The sequence below is a fragment of the Podarcis pityusensis genome, assembly GCF_964106645.2.
Source record: "Podarcis pityusensis genome assembly, chromosome: 1".
Taxonomy (NCBI): domain Eukaryota; kingdom Metazoa; phylum Chordata; class Lepidosauria; order Squamata; family Lacertidae; genus Podarcis; species Podarcis pityusensis.
The window spans coordinates 3,753,798-3,774,245 of record NC_138028.1 but is presented as its reverse complement, the minus strand read 5'-3'; the positions used below and the strand labels follow the sequence as shown (position 1 = coordinate 3,774,245).

General features: G+C 46.0%; 1 protein-coding gene across 11 annotated transcripts in view; it reads left to right on the top strand.

Annotated features, from left to right (window-relative positions):
* Positions 1–20,448, top strand: part of NIN (ninein) — a gene marked incomplete at its 3' end in the record, with an annotated part of 126,052 nt that overhangs the window by 23,361 nt on the left and 82,243 nt on the right. For all 11 annotated transcript variants that reach the window (XM_081002309.1, XM_081002306.1, XM_081002305.1 and 8 more), the window contains exon 4: positions 13,450–13,531. In XM_081002309.1, coding sequence (XP_080858435.1) covers positions 13,450–13,531 — 82 coding nt within the window. The remainder of the gene's footprint in view (positions 1–13,449; positions 13,532–20,448) is intronic.

Genomic DNA, 20,448 nt, shown 5'->3' with positions numbered 1-20,448 from the left:
CACGCTCAGGAAAAGGGAACTGTGGGGAGATGGGAAGAAAAGGGTACAGGCGGGGTGGAAGGGTGGGAGCAGGTCAGAGAGGACCAGGGAAAGCTGAGGGAGAAGGATCCACGTGGGAGTAAAGAGAGACAGTCGGCTGAGCTATGTCTGAGGGCCCAGAGGACCAGAAAATCCTAGAATTACAGTGGTACCTCTGGTTAATAAGTTAATTCTGTTCTGGAGGTCTGTTCTTAACCTGAAACGTTTCTTAACCTGAGGTACCACTTTAGCCAATGGGGCCTCCTGCTGCCGCCGCACCGCTGGAACACGATTTCTGTTCTCATCCTGAAGCAAAGTTCTTAACCCGAGGTACTATTTCTGGGTTAGCAGAGTCTGTAACCTGAAGCATATGTAACCTGAAGCGTCTGTAACCCAAGGTACCACTATATAGAGTTAGAAGGGACCTGGGGGGGTCATCTAGCGCAGGGGTCAGCAACTTTTTAAGCAGGGGGCCGGTCCACTGTCCCTCAGACCTTGTGGAGGGCCGGACTATTAATATTTCTGGGTTAGCGGAGTCTGTAACCTGAACCGTATGTAACCTGAAGTGTATGTAACCCGAGGTAAAGGTACCCCTGCCCATACGGGCCAGTCTTGCCAGACTCTAGGGTTGTGCGCTCATCTCACTCTATAGGCCGGGAGCCAGCGCTGTCCGCAGACACTTCCGGGTCACGTGGCCAGCGTGACAAGCTGCATCTGGCGAGCCAGCGCAGCACACGGAACGCCGTTTACCTTCCCGCTAGTAAGCAGTCCCTATTTATCTACATGCACTTAGGGGTGCTTTCAAACTGCTAGGTTGGCAGGCGCTGGGACCGAACGGCGGGAGCGCACCCCGCCGCGGGGATTCGAACCGCCGACCATACGATCGGCAAGTCCTAGGCGCCGAGGTTTTACCCACAGCGCCACCCGCGTCCCTAACCTGAGGTACCACTGTAATAATAATAATAAACCGTTACACAGACGCTTCATCCGTCCTAATGATGGTCACTTTTGCTGTCATTAGAAGAAAACTATCTTAAAACCAATTCAGATCATGGCCCATGGAACTTCTATCATTATTTGTCCCTCAATATCCCGTGCAAGGTAATTTCTACCTAATACAGTGGTACCTCAGGTTAGGGTACCTCGCAAGACGAATGCCTCGCAAGACAAAAAACTCGCTAGACGAAAGGGTTTTTTGAGCTGCTTCGCAAGACGATTTTCCCTATGGGCTTGCTTCGCAAGACGGAAACGTCTTGCAAGTTTGTTTCCTTTTTCTTAACACCGTTAATACAGTTGCAACTTCGAGGAGCAACTCATAGAACGCGGTGTGGTAGCCTCTTTTGAGGTTTTTAAAGACTTTGGTGATTTTTGAAGCTTTTCCAAAACTTTCCCGACACCGTGCTTCGCAAGACGAAAAAAATCGCAAGACGACAAAACTCGCGGAAGGAATTAATTTCGTCTTGCGAGGCACCACTGTACTGGAATTGCAAAAAATGCTCGTACAATTGCAAGCCTATTATTCCCCCCTCTTGCCATGAATGCAGAAGCCCCCAACTTCCCTCAGAACCCCCTTTTCCATCTCTCCCTTTGGAATTCCTTTGAAGGTAGCCTCTGCGTCCAACGCTGTGCGAAGCTCTCCTGGAAGCAGAAATGAGCTTTATACTGCTTGAAGTGAAGAAAGCCTTCTCTCCCCCCCCAACCCAAGGACAGGGAGGGAAGTGTTAGAAGCCGGCTCTTTCTCCCAAGAGAAGAAGATTCCCACATCTTGAAGGGTGTGTGGACTTCCATTGTGCGGAGGGGGGTGGGATATGGGGGGAAACCTGGTGGGAAATAATGAGCGGCTTGAAACGGGACGCTTTATTGTGCTAATAAGAAGACTCACTCGCAGGAAACCTTCCTTCTCAAATTGGGTACCCGAGTCTTCTCTGCACAGCATCAAACAGATCCACCAACCAGAAGTTCAATTAGCCCCTGACTGCGGTGGGGGCAGAACAAGGCAAACTCGCTATGCAGAAGTTGTCCCATTCTGGCTGTGGCTCCTTTTGATTTGCATGTACGGCTGTTCTTTGACTTCTCCAATTATGCCTCTTGGGCTTGATGTTTTCCCAGAACCTCCACGTGACTGTAGCTTACCTACTCAGGTGGGGTGGAAAAGACCTCTTTTTAATAATATTTTTTATTAATTTTAACATATAAATTATAAAATGTACCACAAAACTTATCACTTATACAATCTTTTTAGACTTCCATCAGCACCTCTGATGATCCACCGTTTTAACCACTTCTTATGCATTTCTTAACTTTATATTGCCTTTACATCTCTTAACAAATCATCCTCCCCCTTGTCCATTTTCACAATACTTCCAATAATACTCCTCACAAAACTTCTTGCAACCCTACAAACGTCATCTGTTCTTCACAATTACTTTTCAAATAGTCCGTAAATTTACTCCAGTCTTCCGTGAATTTCTGGTCTCGCCGGTTTCAAATCCTTCCTGTTAGTTTATCTAGTTCTGCATAGTCCATTAACTTCACCCTCCATTCTTCAATCGTCGGTAACTCTTCTTGCTTCCATTTTTGGGCCCAAAAAAGGGGTGGAAAAGACCTTAATGTGGCTTTCCTTCCGTCTCTCTTATATGCCCCCTTGCCATGCAACTAAGGGAAGGGCCTTAGTTGGGTTGGGAGAGCAGGTGCTTTGCATGCGGAAGGCCCCTGGTTCAAATCCTGCTTCACCAAAGGCTGCTGTCAGTCAGTGCTGACGATATAATAATAATAATAATAATAATAATAATAATAATAATAATTTTTTATTTATACCCTGCCTTTCCCGGTTCAGAAAACTGGGTTCAGGGCGGCCAACAAGAAATTTAAAACACTTAATTGTAGAAGCAGCATAAAATACAGTATAAAAACATGAATAACAATAAAATTCAAAGTTCAGAAATCAATTTGGGGGAAATCCATCCAAAGCATTAGATAGTCGCCAGGGCTAGCTGGCTGAATTAGTCCCACTTGGGCCAGCGAGGAGGCCAGGGGAGAATTAGCTGTGGGGTCTCAGAGCAGGTAATCTTCATAAAAAGGGGAGAGGGAGGGAAGGGAGGGGAATAAAAAATCAGGCTAAGTTCAAATTAAAGGCCAGGCGGAATAGCTCTGTCTTACAGGCCCGACGGAAGGAGGTTAAATCCTGCAGGGTCCTGGCCTCATGGGACAGAGCATTCCACCAGGTCAGAGCCATCACTGAAAAGGCCCTGGTGGAGGATAGTCTGACTTCCTTAGGGCCCGGGACCTCTAAACTATGCTTATTCATGGACCTTAAGGTCCTCTGCAGGGCAGACCAGGAGAGGCGGTCCCGTTACTATGAGGGCCCTGAGATAATTGCTCAGCTAAACATCACAATATTGTTATATCATGATGTCTGAAATGAGGATGTAACCATGAAGAGGCAAACAGGGTAATATCCTGGCAACTGTCACTACTTAGGGGTCAAAAACTTACACATTTTACTTACCTTTAACACAGTGTTACAACTGTTATTTTATAGTACAGTGGTACCTCCGATTACGAACGGGATCCATTCCGGAGGCCCAGCCGCATCCCGAAAACTTCAAAACTGGAGACGCCCTTCTGCGCATGCGCGCAGAGCGCTTCTGCGCATGCATGTGTGGTGAAACCCAGAAGTGTACACTTTCGGGTTTGCCGCGTTCACAGCCCGAAGTTTACGTATCCAGAGAGATACGTAAGCAGAGGTATGACCGTAAAGAGCATCAGGGGCAGCAGGAATAATGAGAAATGATGACCAGCTCCACAGTTTCTCCCATATTGCATTTTTTTACATAACACACACACTTTGATTCACAATATATCGCCCTGACAAATATTATGAAACGTTATCACAGTGTGTGGACTTCAGACCGATTTTGGACTATGGATCGATACATCGCCCAGTCCTCATTATATTTACTCAGAGGTTGGTCTGCTGAATTCAGTGGGGCTTACTCCCAAGTAGGGGCTCAGCTACACTTCCGCTTATCCAGCCTCTTTCCCCAGGGCGAAACCCACTTTTTCCCCGCTGAAATGAGCAAATGTCAGTCGGGTTTTCTGCGGACTGGTGCTTGCTCCAATTCAGCAGCAAAAAACAGGTTTCCCCAAGGATAGAGTTGGGACAAACTGAAAACCTCTTGGCCCCGTGCATTCTAGGCACAGGACAGACAAGCCCTACGTGGATTTAGGATCGCAGCCTCTGTTGGGAGTAGATTGGGCACCCTTGAAAATCCTTTCTCCTGCTTTACAACCTAAACATCGCCTTCTGCGTTATCAATTTTTAAAAACCACGAGACTTGCAGAGTAGAGTTCTCTGTAGGTTCAGAAGCTGAGCGCGACATCAAAAGCACTTTGAAAAGAACATTAAAAATGTAACTTGACGAGGAGGGTTGCAGGTTTCTTCACTCTCATCTCGGTTTTCCCTACAGCACAGCACCTGAAATCCTAATCCAGCCAGTGTGGTCTGCAGTTGACCGGCCTGCCCGGCCAAATCTGGCAAGCAGATAGTTGTTTACTCACTGGACATAGCAGACTGTTGTCTGGCGAGTGTCAGCTGACCTGTGGGTCACGTGACCTCCTTTGGTTGAAGCTTAGACCACTAGAAGGTCCTCTAGTCTAGTCTAGTCCATGGGTAGGCAACCTAAGGCCCAGGGGCTGGATCCTGCCCAATTGCCTTCTAAATCTATCCCGTGGACGGTCTGGGAATCAGCGTTTTTTACATGAGTAGAATGTGTCCTTTTATTTAAAATGCATCTCTGGATTATTTGTGGGGCATAGGAATTCGTTCATTTCTCCCCAAAAAATATAGTCCAGCCCCCCACAAGGTCTGAGGGACAGTAGACCGACCCCCTGCTGAAAAAGTTTGCTGACCCCTGTCTAGTCTGTAGTCTACCATTCTCCAGTAAATCTGTTTTATAACTCTAGTTTTCTTTGCCCCAAGCTGCATAGATTTCCCCCAGATTGGTTGCTGCATATTGGAGGAACCACTGGCATTGCAAAGAAGTTTGATCCCTGCCCACTGCCAGTTTTAGAAACAGGAAGATGCATTCAAATAGGGAAGGAGCCTTAAGACCTCTTTGCAAATTACATTTCCCCCGGTGTGATTGCTATTATCAAAAGGAAAGATGTAATACCCTATGTGGAAAATGGTACAAGTTTAGGACTATTAGAAGCTGCCTTATACTAGAGTCAAACCACTAATCCTCCCAGCTCAGTATGGTCTGCACTAACTGGAAGCGATTCTCCAAGGGTTCAGGCAGAAGATATTCCCAGTCTTCTCTAGAGGCAGTTGGGGTTGACTCTGTGAACTTCTGCCTGCAAAGCAGGTGCTTTACTGTTGGACTACAGTCTTTCCCGTTTGGAAGGACTTAAGAGCAGGGGGCAGCAACCTAAGGCCCATGGGCGGTTGTTTGATCAGCCCACAAGCCACCCCCAAACCTAGATGCCCACTTGCACGCTGCGCTAAACTGGCACGGCACAGGTACTCACTTCTCCGGTGCCAGAAATTGCGTCTGCACAGACACAGACACCGAAAATCATGGGCGTGCATGCTCACGCATGCGATCCAGCCCAGGCAAGATAAACCTTTGCCAACCCCTGACTTAAGAGTTGTTGTTTAGTCGTTTAGTCGTGTCCAACTCTTCGTGACCCCCTGGACCAGAACACGCCAGGCACTCCTGTCTTCCACTGCCTCCCGCAGTTTGGTCAAACTCATGTTGGTAGCTTCGAGAACACTGTCCAACCATCTCGTCCTCTGTCGTCCCCTTCTCCTTGTGCCCTCCATCTTTCCCAACATCAGGGTCTTTTCCAGGGAGTCTTCTCTTCTCATGAGGTGGCCAAAGTCTTGGAGCCTCAGCTTCAGGATCTGTCCTTCCAGTGAGCACTCAGGGCTCCTTCAGAATGGATAGGTTGGATCTTCTTGCAGTCCATGGGACTCTCAAGAGTCTCCTCCAGCACCATAATTCAAGAGCATCAATTCTTCAGCGATCAGCCTTCTTGATGGTCCAGCTCTCACTTCCGTACATCACTACTGGGAAAACCAGATTTAAGAGTCTAGCTTTCCAAATAAACTTTTGGCGAGTCTTGCTTCAGACTGACCACAAATGAGGGCGCTTTCATGCAGTACGGCCAAGCTAGCAGGCCGATCATGTACATCCAAGTTGTGCCACTGAAGACAAACACAGAATCTTTTTGCATTTCTGAGCAGCGGATCCCAACAGCACATGTTTCCCCTGGGGAGTAGCGATGCTATTGCGCCATCGTTCACCCGACCTTGCCTTGCTGAATTGTGGCATTCATTCATTCTCTCTCTCTCTCTCTCTTTCCCTTACCGAACTTGATTTAAACTCACTGCTCCTAATCTCCCTTTTCAGCGCCGGTCACGGTAAAATTGCTTCGTGCGACGCAAACCCCGGCCATCTGTTCTGGCTGCAGCTGCTGTTCCAAGACTGTAGTTAAAACCCTAAAGCAGAAATCACCACTTTCTCCACCTCCTCCTCCTTCCCATCGCCGCCTCCAAAATGAGGAACCTTTTGCATCCTCTTTCCTTTCTCTTTGTCAACACAACTTGTACAACTTCAGTCCGGTTGCACAATCAACAGTGACTTGGCAAAAGCGGGGGCACTTATGGGGTGGGGAGGGGGGAGGAAATGAATCAACCTGCCTCCGAGGCTTCCGAGAGAAGGGTTCCTGCTGCAGGCTCCTTTGAGGACAATGGGCGTTTTGTTGAATACAAACAATATGCCCAGATCTGAGCATTTCTCATTGATTGACAGGACGTAATGCTATCAGGATCTTAAGGTTCCCCTCGATGAATACTGGGGGAGTTATATGCACGGCGCTTGTTTGCTTCCTGCCTTCGGTGGTCGATTAAATCAATCTCTTCTTGTTGATTAAAATGTTCCAGCAGATGAAAGGGGATCAGACCTCAATAGCAGAGCTCGCAATTTGCATCTAGAAGGCTCCATGGTCAATCATTGTCATCTTCAGTTTTTGTGTTTTTTTTAAAAGGGATTTTGGGGTAGTTGAGTCTGCTGCCAGTCAGAGTGGGCATTCTAGGCTTGATGGGGCAGAGGTCGGACTCTGCAACAAGACAGCTTTGTATGGCTCATATGACCCAGGGGTTCTAACATCCCAAGCCAATAGGTGATGGAAGGGCAGTCCTGACCCTGAGCTCTCTGGGTCTTGTTGAATTTCAATGGACAATGGCTAGGAATGATGGGAGTTTGTCTAGCAATGTGTTGAGGTGCTGTATTTTGATTAAAGGGGGAACTACTAGATGTTGTTGTTGTTGTTATTTAGTCGATTAGTCGTGTCCGACTCTTCGTGACCCCATGGACCAGAGCACGCCAGGCACTCCTGTCTTCCACTGCCTCCCGCAACTTGGTCAAACTCATGTTCGTAGCTTCGAGAACACTGTTCAACCATCTCATCCTCTGTCGTCCCCTTCTCCTTGTGCCCTCCATCTTTCTCAGCATCAGGGTCTTTTCCAGGCAGTCTTCTCTTCTCATGAGGTGGCCAAAGTCTTTCTTTTTTTTTTTTAAATGATTTTTATTAAAATTTCAGTGAAAGATTAAACAGAGAAACATAGAAAAAAATACACAAATACACAATACATAATAAAAAACAGAAAAACAAACAAAAAAAGAAACAGAACAATTAAAAAACAATATCACCTTTCCATTTCCGTTTTTGAATTTACTTATTTTCTGGACCTCCCCATACCTCCCTCTTTTGTATTCCAGTCCAAATTGTTTGTCCAGCAATTTCTTTTCCACTTTTTTAATCCCAATCTTTAATCTTAATATAATATATCATTAAAATTTTACCTCTTAAATACCAAATTTCCATTTCCTTCAACTTTTTTAATCCTAATCTTTAATTAGTCTATCTATAACTTTAAATCCTGTACAGCTGGAAACCACTTATTTTTAATCCAACATCACTCTAACATTCTTTAATTTTGCAGTGTTTCTGTAGATAATCTTTGAATTTCTTCCAATCTTCCTCCACCGACTCTTCTCCCTGGTCACGGATTCTGCCAGTCATTTCCGCCAATTCCATATAGTCCATCAGTTTCATCTGCCATTCCTCCAGCGTGGGAAGTTCTTGTGTCTTCCAATACTTTGCGATGAGTATTCTTGCTGCTGTTGTTGCATACATAAAGAAAGTTCTATCCTTTTTTATCACCATTTGGCCGACCATGCCCAGGAGAAAGGCCTCTGGTTTCTTGGGAAAGGTATATTTAAATACCTTTTTTAATTCATTATATATCATTTCCCAGAAGAGGTGGCCAAAGTCTTGGAGCCTCAGCTTCAGGATCTGTCCTTCCAGTGAGCACTCAGGGCTGATTTCCTTCAGAATGGAGAGGTTTGATCTTCTTGCAGTCCATGGGACTCTCAAGAGTCTCCTCCAGCACCAGAATTCGAAACATCAGTTCTTCGGCGATCAGCCTTCTTTATGGTCCAGCTCTCACTTCCATACATCACTACAGGGAAAACCAGTAGTGTTTCCTTTACCGCCAATCCATTGGCATGTTAGCTGCGATTCCTGCTTTTCAGCGGGTTGGACCAGATGACCCTCAGAGTCCCTTGCAACCATTCTATGATTCTATGATCTTCCAAGCATAAGAAGCAAGTCTGCTTATAGAGGGAGAGGGCCTCTCCCTAGTCAGCTCCTAAAACTGATCTGTGCCCCGGTGCTTATGGGCGATCAAGATAAAGCAATAGTAATAACGCTGGCCTACTTTGCAGGTTTGTTGTGTTAATAAGATAACCTGTTGAAGTTCTGTAGATCCCTGGTAGCGCTTTATGGCCGGAGTGTGCAGGCTGCATTCTTAAGTATTCGGTGTTTTATTAGCTGTGACAGTTGGTTTTATTGCTGATTGGATTTCTGAAATATGGTCGGCGCTCTGAGTGGGCCTTTTTGATTAAACGGCACGTAAATCGCAGAGCAGCTAAATCGCGGGTGTACCTGATTTCTGCCGTCAAACGTTGGCAGGTGTGCCGCCGTGATATATTTTGAAGAGCCGGTGCATTGGGGGGGGGGGGATGGATGGCCCCATGATAATTGCAATGCGCTCATATCTCTCTCTCCCTCCTCTGCCAGTCGCACTCCTTTAGCTTAAATGTCAAGGCGTTTTTTTTTAATCAGGAAAATTTTTCCTCCTCGCTGCAAACTGCCCTTTTTGTGGAGAGCGCTTTGCAATATTTGTAGGATGAATGGCAGCAATTAATGTGCAAATGAGACCCTCTGTCTAAAGTTTCCTGGCTGAGCAGGTTTTCTGAGGCTGCTTTTAATTACTCCTTGTGATAACGGGCCAGCGAGGTCTCTGTTGCTAGATGGCAACAGCCTGATACAGAAGAAGCAATGATGGGCTCTGGGGTGGGGTGGGCAGCGAGAGCGAGTGAGCAAAGAAATGCTTAAGTACTTTGGGGCTTTACCCCCCTGTGTAGGTGGGAAGACCACTAACAGAGGCGACGAGGTCACTTGTGACACCTTAAAAAAAAAATTATTACGGCATAAGAGCTTTCATAAAGTAGAACCCGCTTCCATCAGTTGAGTGCTGCTTGGGGCCCCACCTCCCTTTGAGTTAATAGACTTTTCCCAGAGAATCTCTATATTTTCTATAGTCTCTATAGTCTCTCAAACCTTTCAATTAATAACTGGCTGCCACGTACCTACAGGACCGCCTACGGGACGTACCTATGGGACCTTAAGTTCCACAAATGACAACATTTTGGAGGTCCCAAGTCACAAGGTGGTTAGATTGGTCTCAACTAGGGCCAGGGCCTTTTCAGTACTGGCCCCGACTTGGTGGAACGCTCTGTCCCAAGAGACCAGGGCCCTGCGGGACTTGACATCTTTCCACAGGGCCTGCAAGACAGAGCTGTTCCACCTGGCCTTTGGTTTAAATTGCAGTTTAACCTGTATTTTATATTAGTCCCCCCCCCCCCATTTTGTTTTTACTGTGATTTTATTGGTGTTAGCCGCCCTGAGCCCGGCTCTGGCCAGGGAGGGCGGGGTATAAATAATTTTTATTCTTATTCTTATTCTTATTCTTATTCCTGTATATAACTTTGGGTACCTCCAAATGGGCTTTGATTGTGAGGTCTGGGTTCTTCATACATATGGGCTTTTCACAGCAACCACATGACCATTGTTAGCTTCAGGATACCAGCCTGTATCATAGAATCATAGAATATTAGAGTTGGATGGGACCCCCAGTTGCATCTAGTCCACCCCCTGCAAAGCAGGAGTCTCAGCTAAAGCATCCATGACAGATGTCCATCCAACCTCTGCTTAAAAACCTCCAAGGAAGGAGAGTCCCACCCTGCCTAATTTAATCCAGATTTATTATTCCCAATGAATTTTTTCATAAGTTTTTTAAAAAACCTGTTGCCATCAACCCATTTGTCAAAATGGCCTGTTTTGCAGCATTAAGCTTTCATGTTGAAGACCTATTGTACATCTTGTTGTTGTTTTTAAATATAATATAATATAATATAATTTAACATAATTATAACAAAATACAAGCAAAATACTACAAATGCATACATACATACATATTTCAGATAAGCACACACATATAAAAAAGAACAAAAAATAAAAAAGGAAGAAGAAAAAGAAAAAATAAGAAAAAAAACTGGAAGAAGAAAGGTTGGAAGAATTTATTCCAAATTTATTCTACAAATATCTCGATAATAAAATTTCATTGACTGGCTTTCATCGCTTACACTGCACTTACTATATACATTATATATACACGGAAAAACAGATACAATTTTGCTTAAAATGTATATAGACCTATTGTACATCTTGAATGGTTTGGGGAAACACTTAGGAACTCATACGTTTAATCGGTTTGTCAGTTCACGATATCTTGTATCAGCAAGGAGATTCCTTCCTACCAGAATGAATGCAAAGACATAATAACAAATTAATAATAATAATAATAATAATAATAATAATAATAATTTATTATTTATACCCCACCCATCTGGCTGGGTTTCCCCAGCCACTCTGGGCGGCTCCCAGCAGAATATTAAAAAGACGATAAAACATCGGACATTAAAAACATCAAACATCAAACAATCCCTAAACAGGACTGCCTACATAAAACGTGTACAGCTTTCTACAGGACTCAATCACTTCCAGCAGCCAAGCTGAGCTTTCTGGATAATTCCTAATTTCTGGGCGTCTCCAAAATCTACTCTAGGGGCTAATTTAATGTGACACTATTAGCAGACCTCTCCATCTCTATGAATTTTGTTTGACGCCATGGACAGAACTCATCCCCCTCCATCCCATAAACTTGTCCAGTCCCCTTTTAAAGCTGCCCAGGACCGTGACCTCCAGTGCTGCAAATTCCATAAATTAACTCTGCATTGTGTGATTAAGGGCTCCCTTTTGTCTGCCCTGAATCTGCCGTTAATCAATTCCATTTAGCCTCTCTATCTAGTCTATGGAGCATAACAGAGCAAGTGCAGAATTCTGCTTCATTTTTAACAAGTTACAATGGAAGTGGAGCGATATCTAATTATTTCAGGAGGAAAAGGGGAAAGTATGAACGGATGATTAGTAATTTATTTCAAGTGTTTTTATTCCACCCTTTAGCCAGAAAAGGGGGGAGGCTTCCAGAAGGCATAACAGACATCAGTAATGAGACACTTGCTGCCATTGGGCGAATAATCTAAAAGACATGGCACCAAAGGAAAAGGTTTTAGGAGGGAGAAGGAAAACACAGGCACTTGCTCTTAATCTTACGACCACCAGAAGGACTGGAAACATAGTCTCTGTCACAAGAGACTAGGGCCCTGCAGGACTTGACATCTTTCCGCAGGGCCTGCAAGACAGAGCTGTTCCACCTGGCCTTTGGTTTGGACTCGGTCCTACCCTTATCCCTCCCTCCCCTTATGGTCTTGATTTATCAGCTATTTTAAAATGAGGCTGCATTTTAAATTGCATTTTAACCTGTATTTTAAATTGGTCCCCCCCCCATTATGTTTTTACTGTGATTTTACTGATGTTAGCCGCCCTGAGCCCAGTTCTGGCCAGGGAGGGCGGGGTATAAATTATTATTATTATTATTATTATTATTATTATTATTATTAATACAGTGGTATCTCGGGTTACAGACACTTCAGGTTACAGATTCCGCTAACCCAGAAATAGTGCTTCAGGTTAAGAACTTTGCTTCAGGATGAAAACAGAAATCATGCTTTGGCGGTGCGGCGGCAGCAGGAGGCCCCATTAGCTAAAGTGGTGCTTCAGGTTAAGAACAGTTTCAGGTTAAGAACGGACCTCCAGAACGAATTAAGTACTTAACCCGAGGTACCACTGTATTATTATGATTATTATGATTATGATTATTATTTGTCTTGGTGACTGTGGGGCATTGCAGATTGCTCCTGCCAGAGGAACATAAAGAGGAGTCCGCTGGATCAGGCCAGTGTCCCTTCCAGCTCTACAGTTCTATGATTTTATTACTGCAATGGTTGTTTCCCTGTTGTTCATGGAGAGATTGCTAGGGCACCAGTCTCCATAGCGCCCCGGGGCCCAACAGGGCAGCAGAGCTTTCAGCTGCCGCTATGCTAGAGCTGGCAATCTCCAGCAAGCAAAGTGATTCATTCATTCGGAATAAACTTGGAGCTTGCCTGGGCAGAGCTTTTCATAACTCTTTGAAGAAGAAGAAGAAGTGGAGCTCAGGGAGGGGTGGGGAGGAAAGTGCTTGGGGAAAAGCGCATAAAAAATGTAACCCGAGCAAGAGGATTTCAGGTTGCTTCAAACCCGTCTTGCTTTCCGCCCCTCCAGAACCTGAAATTTTAAGCTGGACAGCGTGGTTTGCAAAATAATAATAATGGTGTTAGTTAAAGCAGGGGAGGGAGAGAAGGTGAAGAAATTAGAGGCTCTGGGAACATGGGGTGCTAGAACTGTGAGAGCTAAACTACAGTGTCCCAAATTCTTTGAAGGGGGGGGAAATGTCCCTTAAAGGTTTGATGTGGAGGCAGACACACTTGTTTCAACTGCAGGAGGCTATCACAGTTGCAAATCTGGAACAGAAAAAAACCATTGTTTTAGACGACTTAGTCAGCATGCATTGTGCCGTACAGAGTACGAGAGGGCAAATGCCTGCCCCAATGAGCTTACAATTCAAAATTTGACGCAGATGAAACAGTGGAAGAAGGGGAGGGCGATGCAACCAGGGGAGCAAGGTCTAGCAGTGGTTTAGTTGCATATGTTTAGGCCCCATCTACTGGGAAAACCATAGCTTGAACTATACGGACCTTTGTTGGCAAGGTGATGTCTCTGCGTGCGTATTGCACTGCAAAGGTTTGTCCAGACTGAGTTTGCTGAAAACATTGTGTTTTTTTCTGTCCTTTTTTTTTAAAGGTCCACTTTGACCAGTTTAAAGAAGCCCTCATCCTCATCTTGTCCAGGACATTAACGAATGAAGAGTCCTTCCAAGAACCAGGTAAGCCAGGTCATGGATAGGCTTGGATTCTGGCAACAGTAAGGGAAGTGGATTGCGGGAAGCGTGACGCAGCTCAGGTCCATTTCTGAAGGCGTTCCAGAGCTTCTCGGTTTACACTGCTTTGCTCTGAATTCAGGGGCCTCGCTTTAGGCAGCTTTCCACCCCAGCGCAGCTGGGCAATGTTTAACCCTGGCCTTGACAACATGAGGAGATCCACCTTGAGCCGCAGCAAAGGTCCATCTACTCCAGCATCCCATTCTCACAGGGGCTTACCAGAAAGGGAAGCCTGCAAACAGGATCCAAACATGACAGCCTCCTCTTCACGTCTGATCCTCAGAAAACTGATATTCAGAGGCTTACCAATTCAGACTCTGGAGATAACATACCAGGAAAAGCAGTTGGTGGCCGTTGATAATCTTCCATGAATTTGTCTAACTCCCTTTAACTCCTGAAAGACCTACATTGGCTCCCAGTACATTTCCAGGCACAATTCAAAGTGTTGGTGCTGACCTTTAAAGCCCTAAACTAGGGGACAGCAACCTTTTCCAGCCATGGGCCGGTCCACTGTCCCTTAGACCATGCGGTGGGCCGGACTATATTTTGGAAGAAAAAAAGAATGATTTCCTATGCCCCACAAATAACCCAGTGATGCATTTTAAATAAAAGCAGACATTCCACTCATGTAAAAACACTCTGATTCCCAGACCACCTACAGGCCGGATTGAGAAGGAGATTGGGCCACATCCGGCCACAGGCCTTAGGTTGCCTACCCCTGCCCTAAACAGCTTCAACCCTGTATACCTGAAGGAGTATCTCCACCCCCATCGATCTGCCCGGACGCTGACGTCCAGCACCGAGGGCCTTCTGGCAGTTCCCTCATTGCGAGAAGCGAAGTTACAGGGAACCAGACAGAGGGCCTTCTCGGTAGTGGCGCCCGCCCTGTGGAACGCCCTCCCACCAGATGTCAAAGAGAAAAACAACTATCTGGCTTTTAGAAGACATCTGAAGGCAGCCCTGTTTAGGGAAGCTTTTAATGTTTGGTGAATCATTGCATTTTAATATTCTGCTGGAAGCTGCCCAGAGTGGCTGGGGAAGCCCAGCCAGATGGGTGGGGTATAAATTATCTATCTATCCATCCATCTATCTAATAGATATAAAGCATTTTTTTTAAAAACAACAACAACTTCAAAGTTGGTGACCATCACTGAAACCATTGCCCCCTTTCCAGTCAAATGATTGATCAGGTAGGGGGTGATTTGCATCCCTATTATTATTATTATTAGTATTATTAGTATTAGTATTTTGGGGAGTCCATAAAAATGTGCTTGTGAGGCTGGATCAGGCACCCAAACTGTGGGTCAGCCCCCCCTGCTTAGAACCATAATTGGAAGAGGCCTTGAAAAGGGCTGCCCAGTCTCACACCTTTCACTCCAAAATCTGCACTGCAGGGCAACTACAGCATTCCTGACAGGTAGGCCATCCAGCCACAAGCCAGATAACACCAGTGGAGAAGGGCCCACCACTACTCATGGCAGTCGGTTCCACTGTCACACAGTTCAGCTTCCTTCTGAGCAGACGTGAATGAGTTAGCACTGTGTAAAGATACAAAAAACGCTTGCCTGAACCAGATGAACCAGCCGGCTTGGCTGTTTGAGGCTCCTGAGCAGAGTTTCCTAAACTTGGATCCCCAGCTGTTGTTGGACTACAACCCCCATCATCCCTAACTGGAAGGACCTGTGGTCAGGGATGATGGGAATCGTAGTCTGAAAACAGCTGAGGTCTGAAAACAGCTGGGAAACTCTGCTCTTGAGTTATTTTTGCAGCATAACAAAGAGCACATCCTGAGCCAGGCTCTCAATCCGTCTAGTTCAGGGTTACCTAACAGATTGAGGTTGAATCCTGACAAGACAGAAGTACTGTTCTTGGGGGACAGGGGGTGGGCGGGTGTGGGGGATTCCCTGGTCCTGAATGGGGTAACTGTGCCCCTGAAGGACCAGGTGCGCAGCCTGGGAGTCATTCTGGACTCACAGCTGTCCATGGAGGCACAGGTCAATTCTGTGTCCAGGGCAGCTGTTTACCAGCTCCATCTGGTACGCAGGACGAGACCCTCCCTGCCTGCGGACTGTCTTGCCAGAGTGGTGCATGCTCTGGTTATCTCCCACTTGGACTACTGCAATGCGCTCTACGTGGGGCTACATTTGAAGGTAACCCGGAAACTGCAATTAATCCAGAATGCGGCAGCTAGACTGGTGACTTGGAGTGGCCGCCGGGACCACATAACACTGGTTCTGAGAGATCTGCACTGGCTCCCAGTACGTTTCCGAGCACAATTCAAAGTGTTGGTGCTGACCTTTAAAGCCCTAAACGGCCTTGCGGCCCAGTATACCTGAAGGAGCGTCTCCACCCCCATCATTCTGCCTGGACACTGAGGTCCAGCTCCGAGGGCCATCTGGCGGTTCCCTCACTGCGAGAAGTAAGGTTACAGGGAACCAGACACAGGGCCTTCTCGGTAGTGGCGCCCACCCTGTGAAACACCCTCCCTTCAGATGTGAAGGAAATAAGCAGCTATCTTATCTTTAAAAGACATCTGAAGGCAGCCCTGTTCAGGGAAGTTTTTAATATTTAACTCTGTATTGTTTTTAATACTTGATTGGGAGCTGCCCAGAGTGGTTGGGGAGACTCAGCCAGATGGGTGGGGTATAAATAAATTATTATTATTATTATTATTATTATTATTATTATTATTATTATATTTATTATTATTAATATACCTACACTGGCAGGCAGCAGCTCTCCAGGGTTTCTGACCAAGCCCTACCTGGACATTTTGCCAGGGATTGAATACTTCTGCATGCAAAGCAGGTGATTTCCCTATTGAGCCCTGCCCTTCCTCCAAGCAGCATACCTGGGAGAGTGATCTAAAATAGCTACCCAGGTGTACCAGCCCTGGCCACGGTTCACCATGACAGGAATGTGCACAGCTCCCAGGGCTACCAGCGCATGTCTGTGCTTGCAAAGCAAACATTTTTTAAAACCGACTTGGTTTAGTCACGCAAAACAAATACTTCACTGCAGGGTAACTAAAGGAGACATCGCCGGCGAGAGGCACTGAGGCACAAAATGCAGAGGTTCTGCAGCTTCTGTTTCTCTTCTATTTTCCATCTAACTTGCTGATGCATTTAGGAAAAATAGAGTTGGAACTTCTGCAACTTTTAGTGAAGACGTTCAGAGATGGGCAGCCTGTTTGGCAAGGCTTGGGAGGGGGCTGATACCAAACTCTTGTGGTGGGTGACTTGTCTATCCATTGAGGTTCTGGCCATCCTACCAGCTAGAGCAAAGGTCAGCAACCTTTTTCAGCAAGGGGCCGGTCCACTGTCCCTCAGACCTTGTGGGGGGCCGGACTATATTTAGGAAAAAAATAATGAACGAATTCCTATGCCCCACAAATAACCCAGAGATGCATTTGAAATAAAAGGACACATTCTACTCATGTAAAAACACCAGGCAGGCCCCACAAATAACCCAGAGATGCATTTGAAATAAAAGCACACATTCTACTCATGTAAAAACACGCTGATTCCCGGACCGTCCGTGGGCCAGATTGAGAAGGCGATTGGGCCGGATCCGGGCCCCGGGCCTTAGTTTGCCTACCCATGAGCTAGAGCAACGATAGGAAGTCTCTGGCCCACTGTCCTAATTTGCATCTCAAGGTTGTTTTCTTCAAGGTACATTCTCCTGCCCTACAGTTGATGTCCCTATAAGATGTGAGCTGTGGGGCAGGTGTGGTGGCACCTATGTAGCCCCGAGTCCTTTCCCTGAGTGGTTCGATTTCAGGGGGTGCGGTTGGCAGTTGGCCGACGTGCCTCTGGGTACCAGTATCTGGGTACGAAGAGCAGGTGAGGGCTGTCTAAGCACATCTTGGAGGCATTTGGTTGGTCACTATGGGAAATGTGTTGCCAGCCTAGAGACATGTTCCAGGCCTTTTAAACCGTGACTGTGGCAAATGATTTCCATCATCTTCCTTTGTTGTTGTTTTTTGACAATGTGGTTTTATTTAAGGATTTAAGGCTGCAGTCCTAACTCTATTTCCCCGGAGGCAAACCCCATTTAAGTCAATAGGGCTGACTCTTGAGCAGACGTGGTTAGGATTGTGCCGTAATTGTCTGTCTGTTTGTGTGCGTTTATGTGTTGCCCTGGGAGTAGCCATTGCTGTCATTTTTTGAATGAAACGATTGAAGAATAATGAAACACAAAGCCGGTCTCTGGCTTCCTGCCTTGGAACAACAACCCCAGAACTGTTTACATCTTGCTGGTGTAATTGGTTCTTAAAAGTTTGTAAACCACTTGGAAGCCTATTTGAGCATTAAATTGTGTATATTTATTTATTGCTATCATTTATTATTACGTTAATATCCCACCTCTTTTCAAAGTGAACCTTGGTCTCCTAGGTCCCAGTCCAGCACTTTAACCAATGTTGTTATTTATTGTTTAGTCGTTTAGTCGTGTCCGCCTCTTCGTGACCCCATGGACCAGAGCATGCCAGGCACTCCTGTCTTCCACTGCCTCCCGCAGTTTGGTCAAACTCATGCTTGTATCTTTGACAACACTGTCCCACCATCTCGTCCTCTGTCGTCCCCTTCTCCTTGTGCCCTCCATCTTTCCCAACATCAGGGTCTTTTCCAGGGAGTCTTCTCTTCTCATGAGGTGGCCAAAGTCTTGGAGCCTCAGCTTCAGGATCTGTCCTTCCAGTGAGCACTCAGGGCTGATTTCCTTCAGAATGGAGAGGTTGGATCTGCTTGCAGTCCATGGGACTCTCAAGAGTCTCCTCCAGCACCAGAATTCAAAAGCATCAATTCTTCAGCGATCAGCCTTCTTTATGGTCCAGCCCTCACTTCCATACATCACTACTGGGAAAACCATAGCTTTAACTATACAGACCTTTGTCGGCATACACCACACTAATATTAGTATAATAAAATAGGTAATAACCGAAGCAAAGGCTTTGGTTCAATAACCAGCCTTCAGGACCTCTGTTATTGAATTTGCCTTGCCTTTCTCTACCTAGATATCCCAGGCCCTTCTTTCTAAATACATACAGTGGTACCTTGGGTTAAGTACCTAATTCGTTCCGGAGGTCCGTTCTTAACCTGAAACTGTTCTTAACCTGAAGCACCACTTTAGCTAATGGGGCCTCCTGCTGCCGCCGTGCCACGATTTCTGTTCTCATCCTGAAGCAAAGTTCTTAACCTGAGGTACTATTTCTGGGTTAGTGGAGTCTGTAACCTGAAGCAACTGTAACCTGAAGCGTATGTAACCTGAGGTACCACTGTAGTCACATTTTTTTTGTCATGTTTTGAATGATCAGGGCTGCTCCGTCGCTTCTGTCTTGACCTGAGCTCCTAGTTTTGTTTTGTTTTTTTACCTTTGTTCCTGCCCTCCAGGAATGGGCACAGGATGCCTCAGTCCAGGTCTAGCTGCTGCCATCCCCATCAAGGAGGGAAAGTGAGCCCCTCTTTGTGTCGGGACGCCAGATGCAACCACAGACCTCATGGTCCAAAAATAACCCAGATTGATTGGGGTTATCTCTTAAAAGTGTGCATCCTGCCAAGCGATCGGTCAAATGGGATTATTTCTGGACCAAACTGAGAAGTGCTCTTCTGCTGCTAGTGTGATGTTGTGTTAATAATAATAATAATAATAATAATTTTTCATTTATACCCCGCCCATCTGGCTGAGTTTCCCCTGCCACTCTGGGTGGCTCCCAATCGAGTGTTAAAAAGAATATAGCGTTGAAAATTAAAAATTTGGCATGCAATTGTGATTCTCGGAGGAACCACGCCTAGGGTTTTTCACATTCCATGCAGAATTGAAGGCCCCTCAGTTCCAAATTCTTCAGCGCCACTTGAGAGGCTGTACTTGGCCTGGCTCTGAAGAACAAACAGGAGTTGCATGAATTCCCTTCCAGTACGTTCTGCCCCATACTAGCAGGGTGCAAGCCTTGGGTCCTCAGTGAGCGGACACTAATTCCCCTTGATGGGCCACAGAGCCCTGCCCAGGGTGGGAACCTGCTAGATTTGAGCGTTGTGCAGCAATCTTGGCAATCTGTTTATTTGTATACCTCTCGATTGTAAAAAAAACAACCCACAAAAATTCAAAGAGGAGCTGGATCTGTCCAGCGGGCAAAGCCAGTGCCGGATTTTCATATAAGCTAAACAAGCTCCAGCTTAGGGCTTCACTCTCTTGGGGCTCCCCCAAAAAAATTTAAAGGGGGGAAAAAAAACCTGGCTGTACATTTCCAAAATATAAGATAAAAAACAAATAAAATAAAATCTACAAACAGCAATAGTGTTTTGTGTTGTGTAGGCTCCTATGACGTAAGTCATGGGCCCCACCTGCTAGCTTGCTCCCTAAAATATCACTGGTTTGCTCATTTCTATCTACAGTCATACCTCATGTTACGTCCGCTTCATGTTACATTCTTTCAGGATACATCTCGCAGCGACCCGGAAGTACCGGAAAGGGTTACTTCCGGGTTTCGCCACTCGCGCATGCGCAGAGGTGCAAAATGACATCATGCGCATGCGCAGAAGCGAGGAATCGCAACATGTGCATGCGCAGACGCGCTGCTGCGGGTTGTGCTCTTTTCATGTTGCAAACAGGCCTCCGGAAGAGATCCTGTTCGCAACCAGAGGTACCACTGTATAGGGTGCCTACATTCTGCATTGACTGTGATGTGCAAATGGCTTGAGATACCTATTAGGTCCATAAATTACCATATAGCATATATTCAACACAAAAAAACAGTGACAATTTGTTGTTGACAAAGGACAGCTGGGCAGATAAAGGGCCCCATTACCTTCAGGAGCTGAGGGCCTCATCAAACCTAAATCTGGCCCTGGGCAAAGCTACCATCTCCT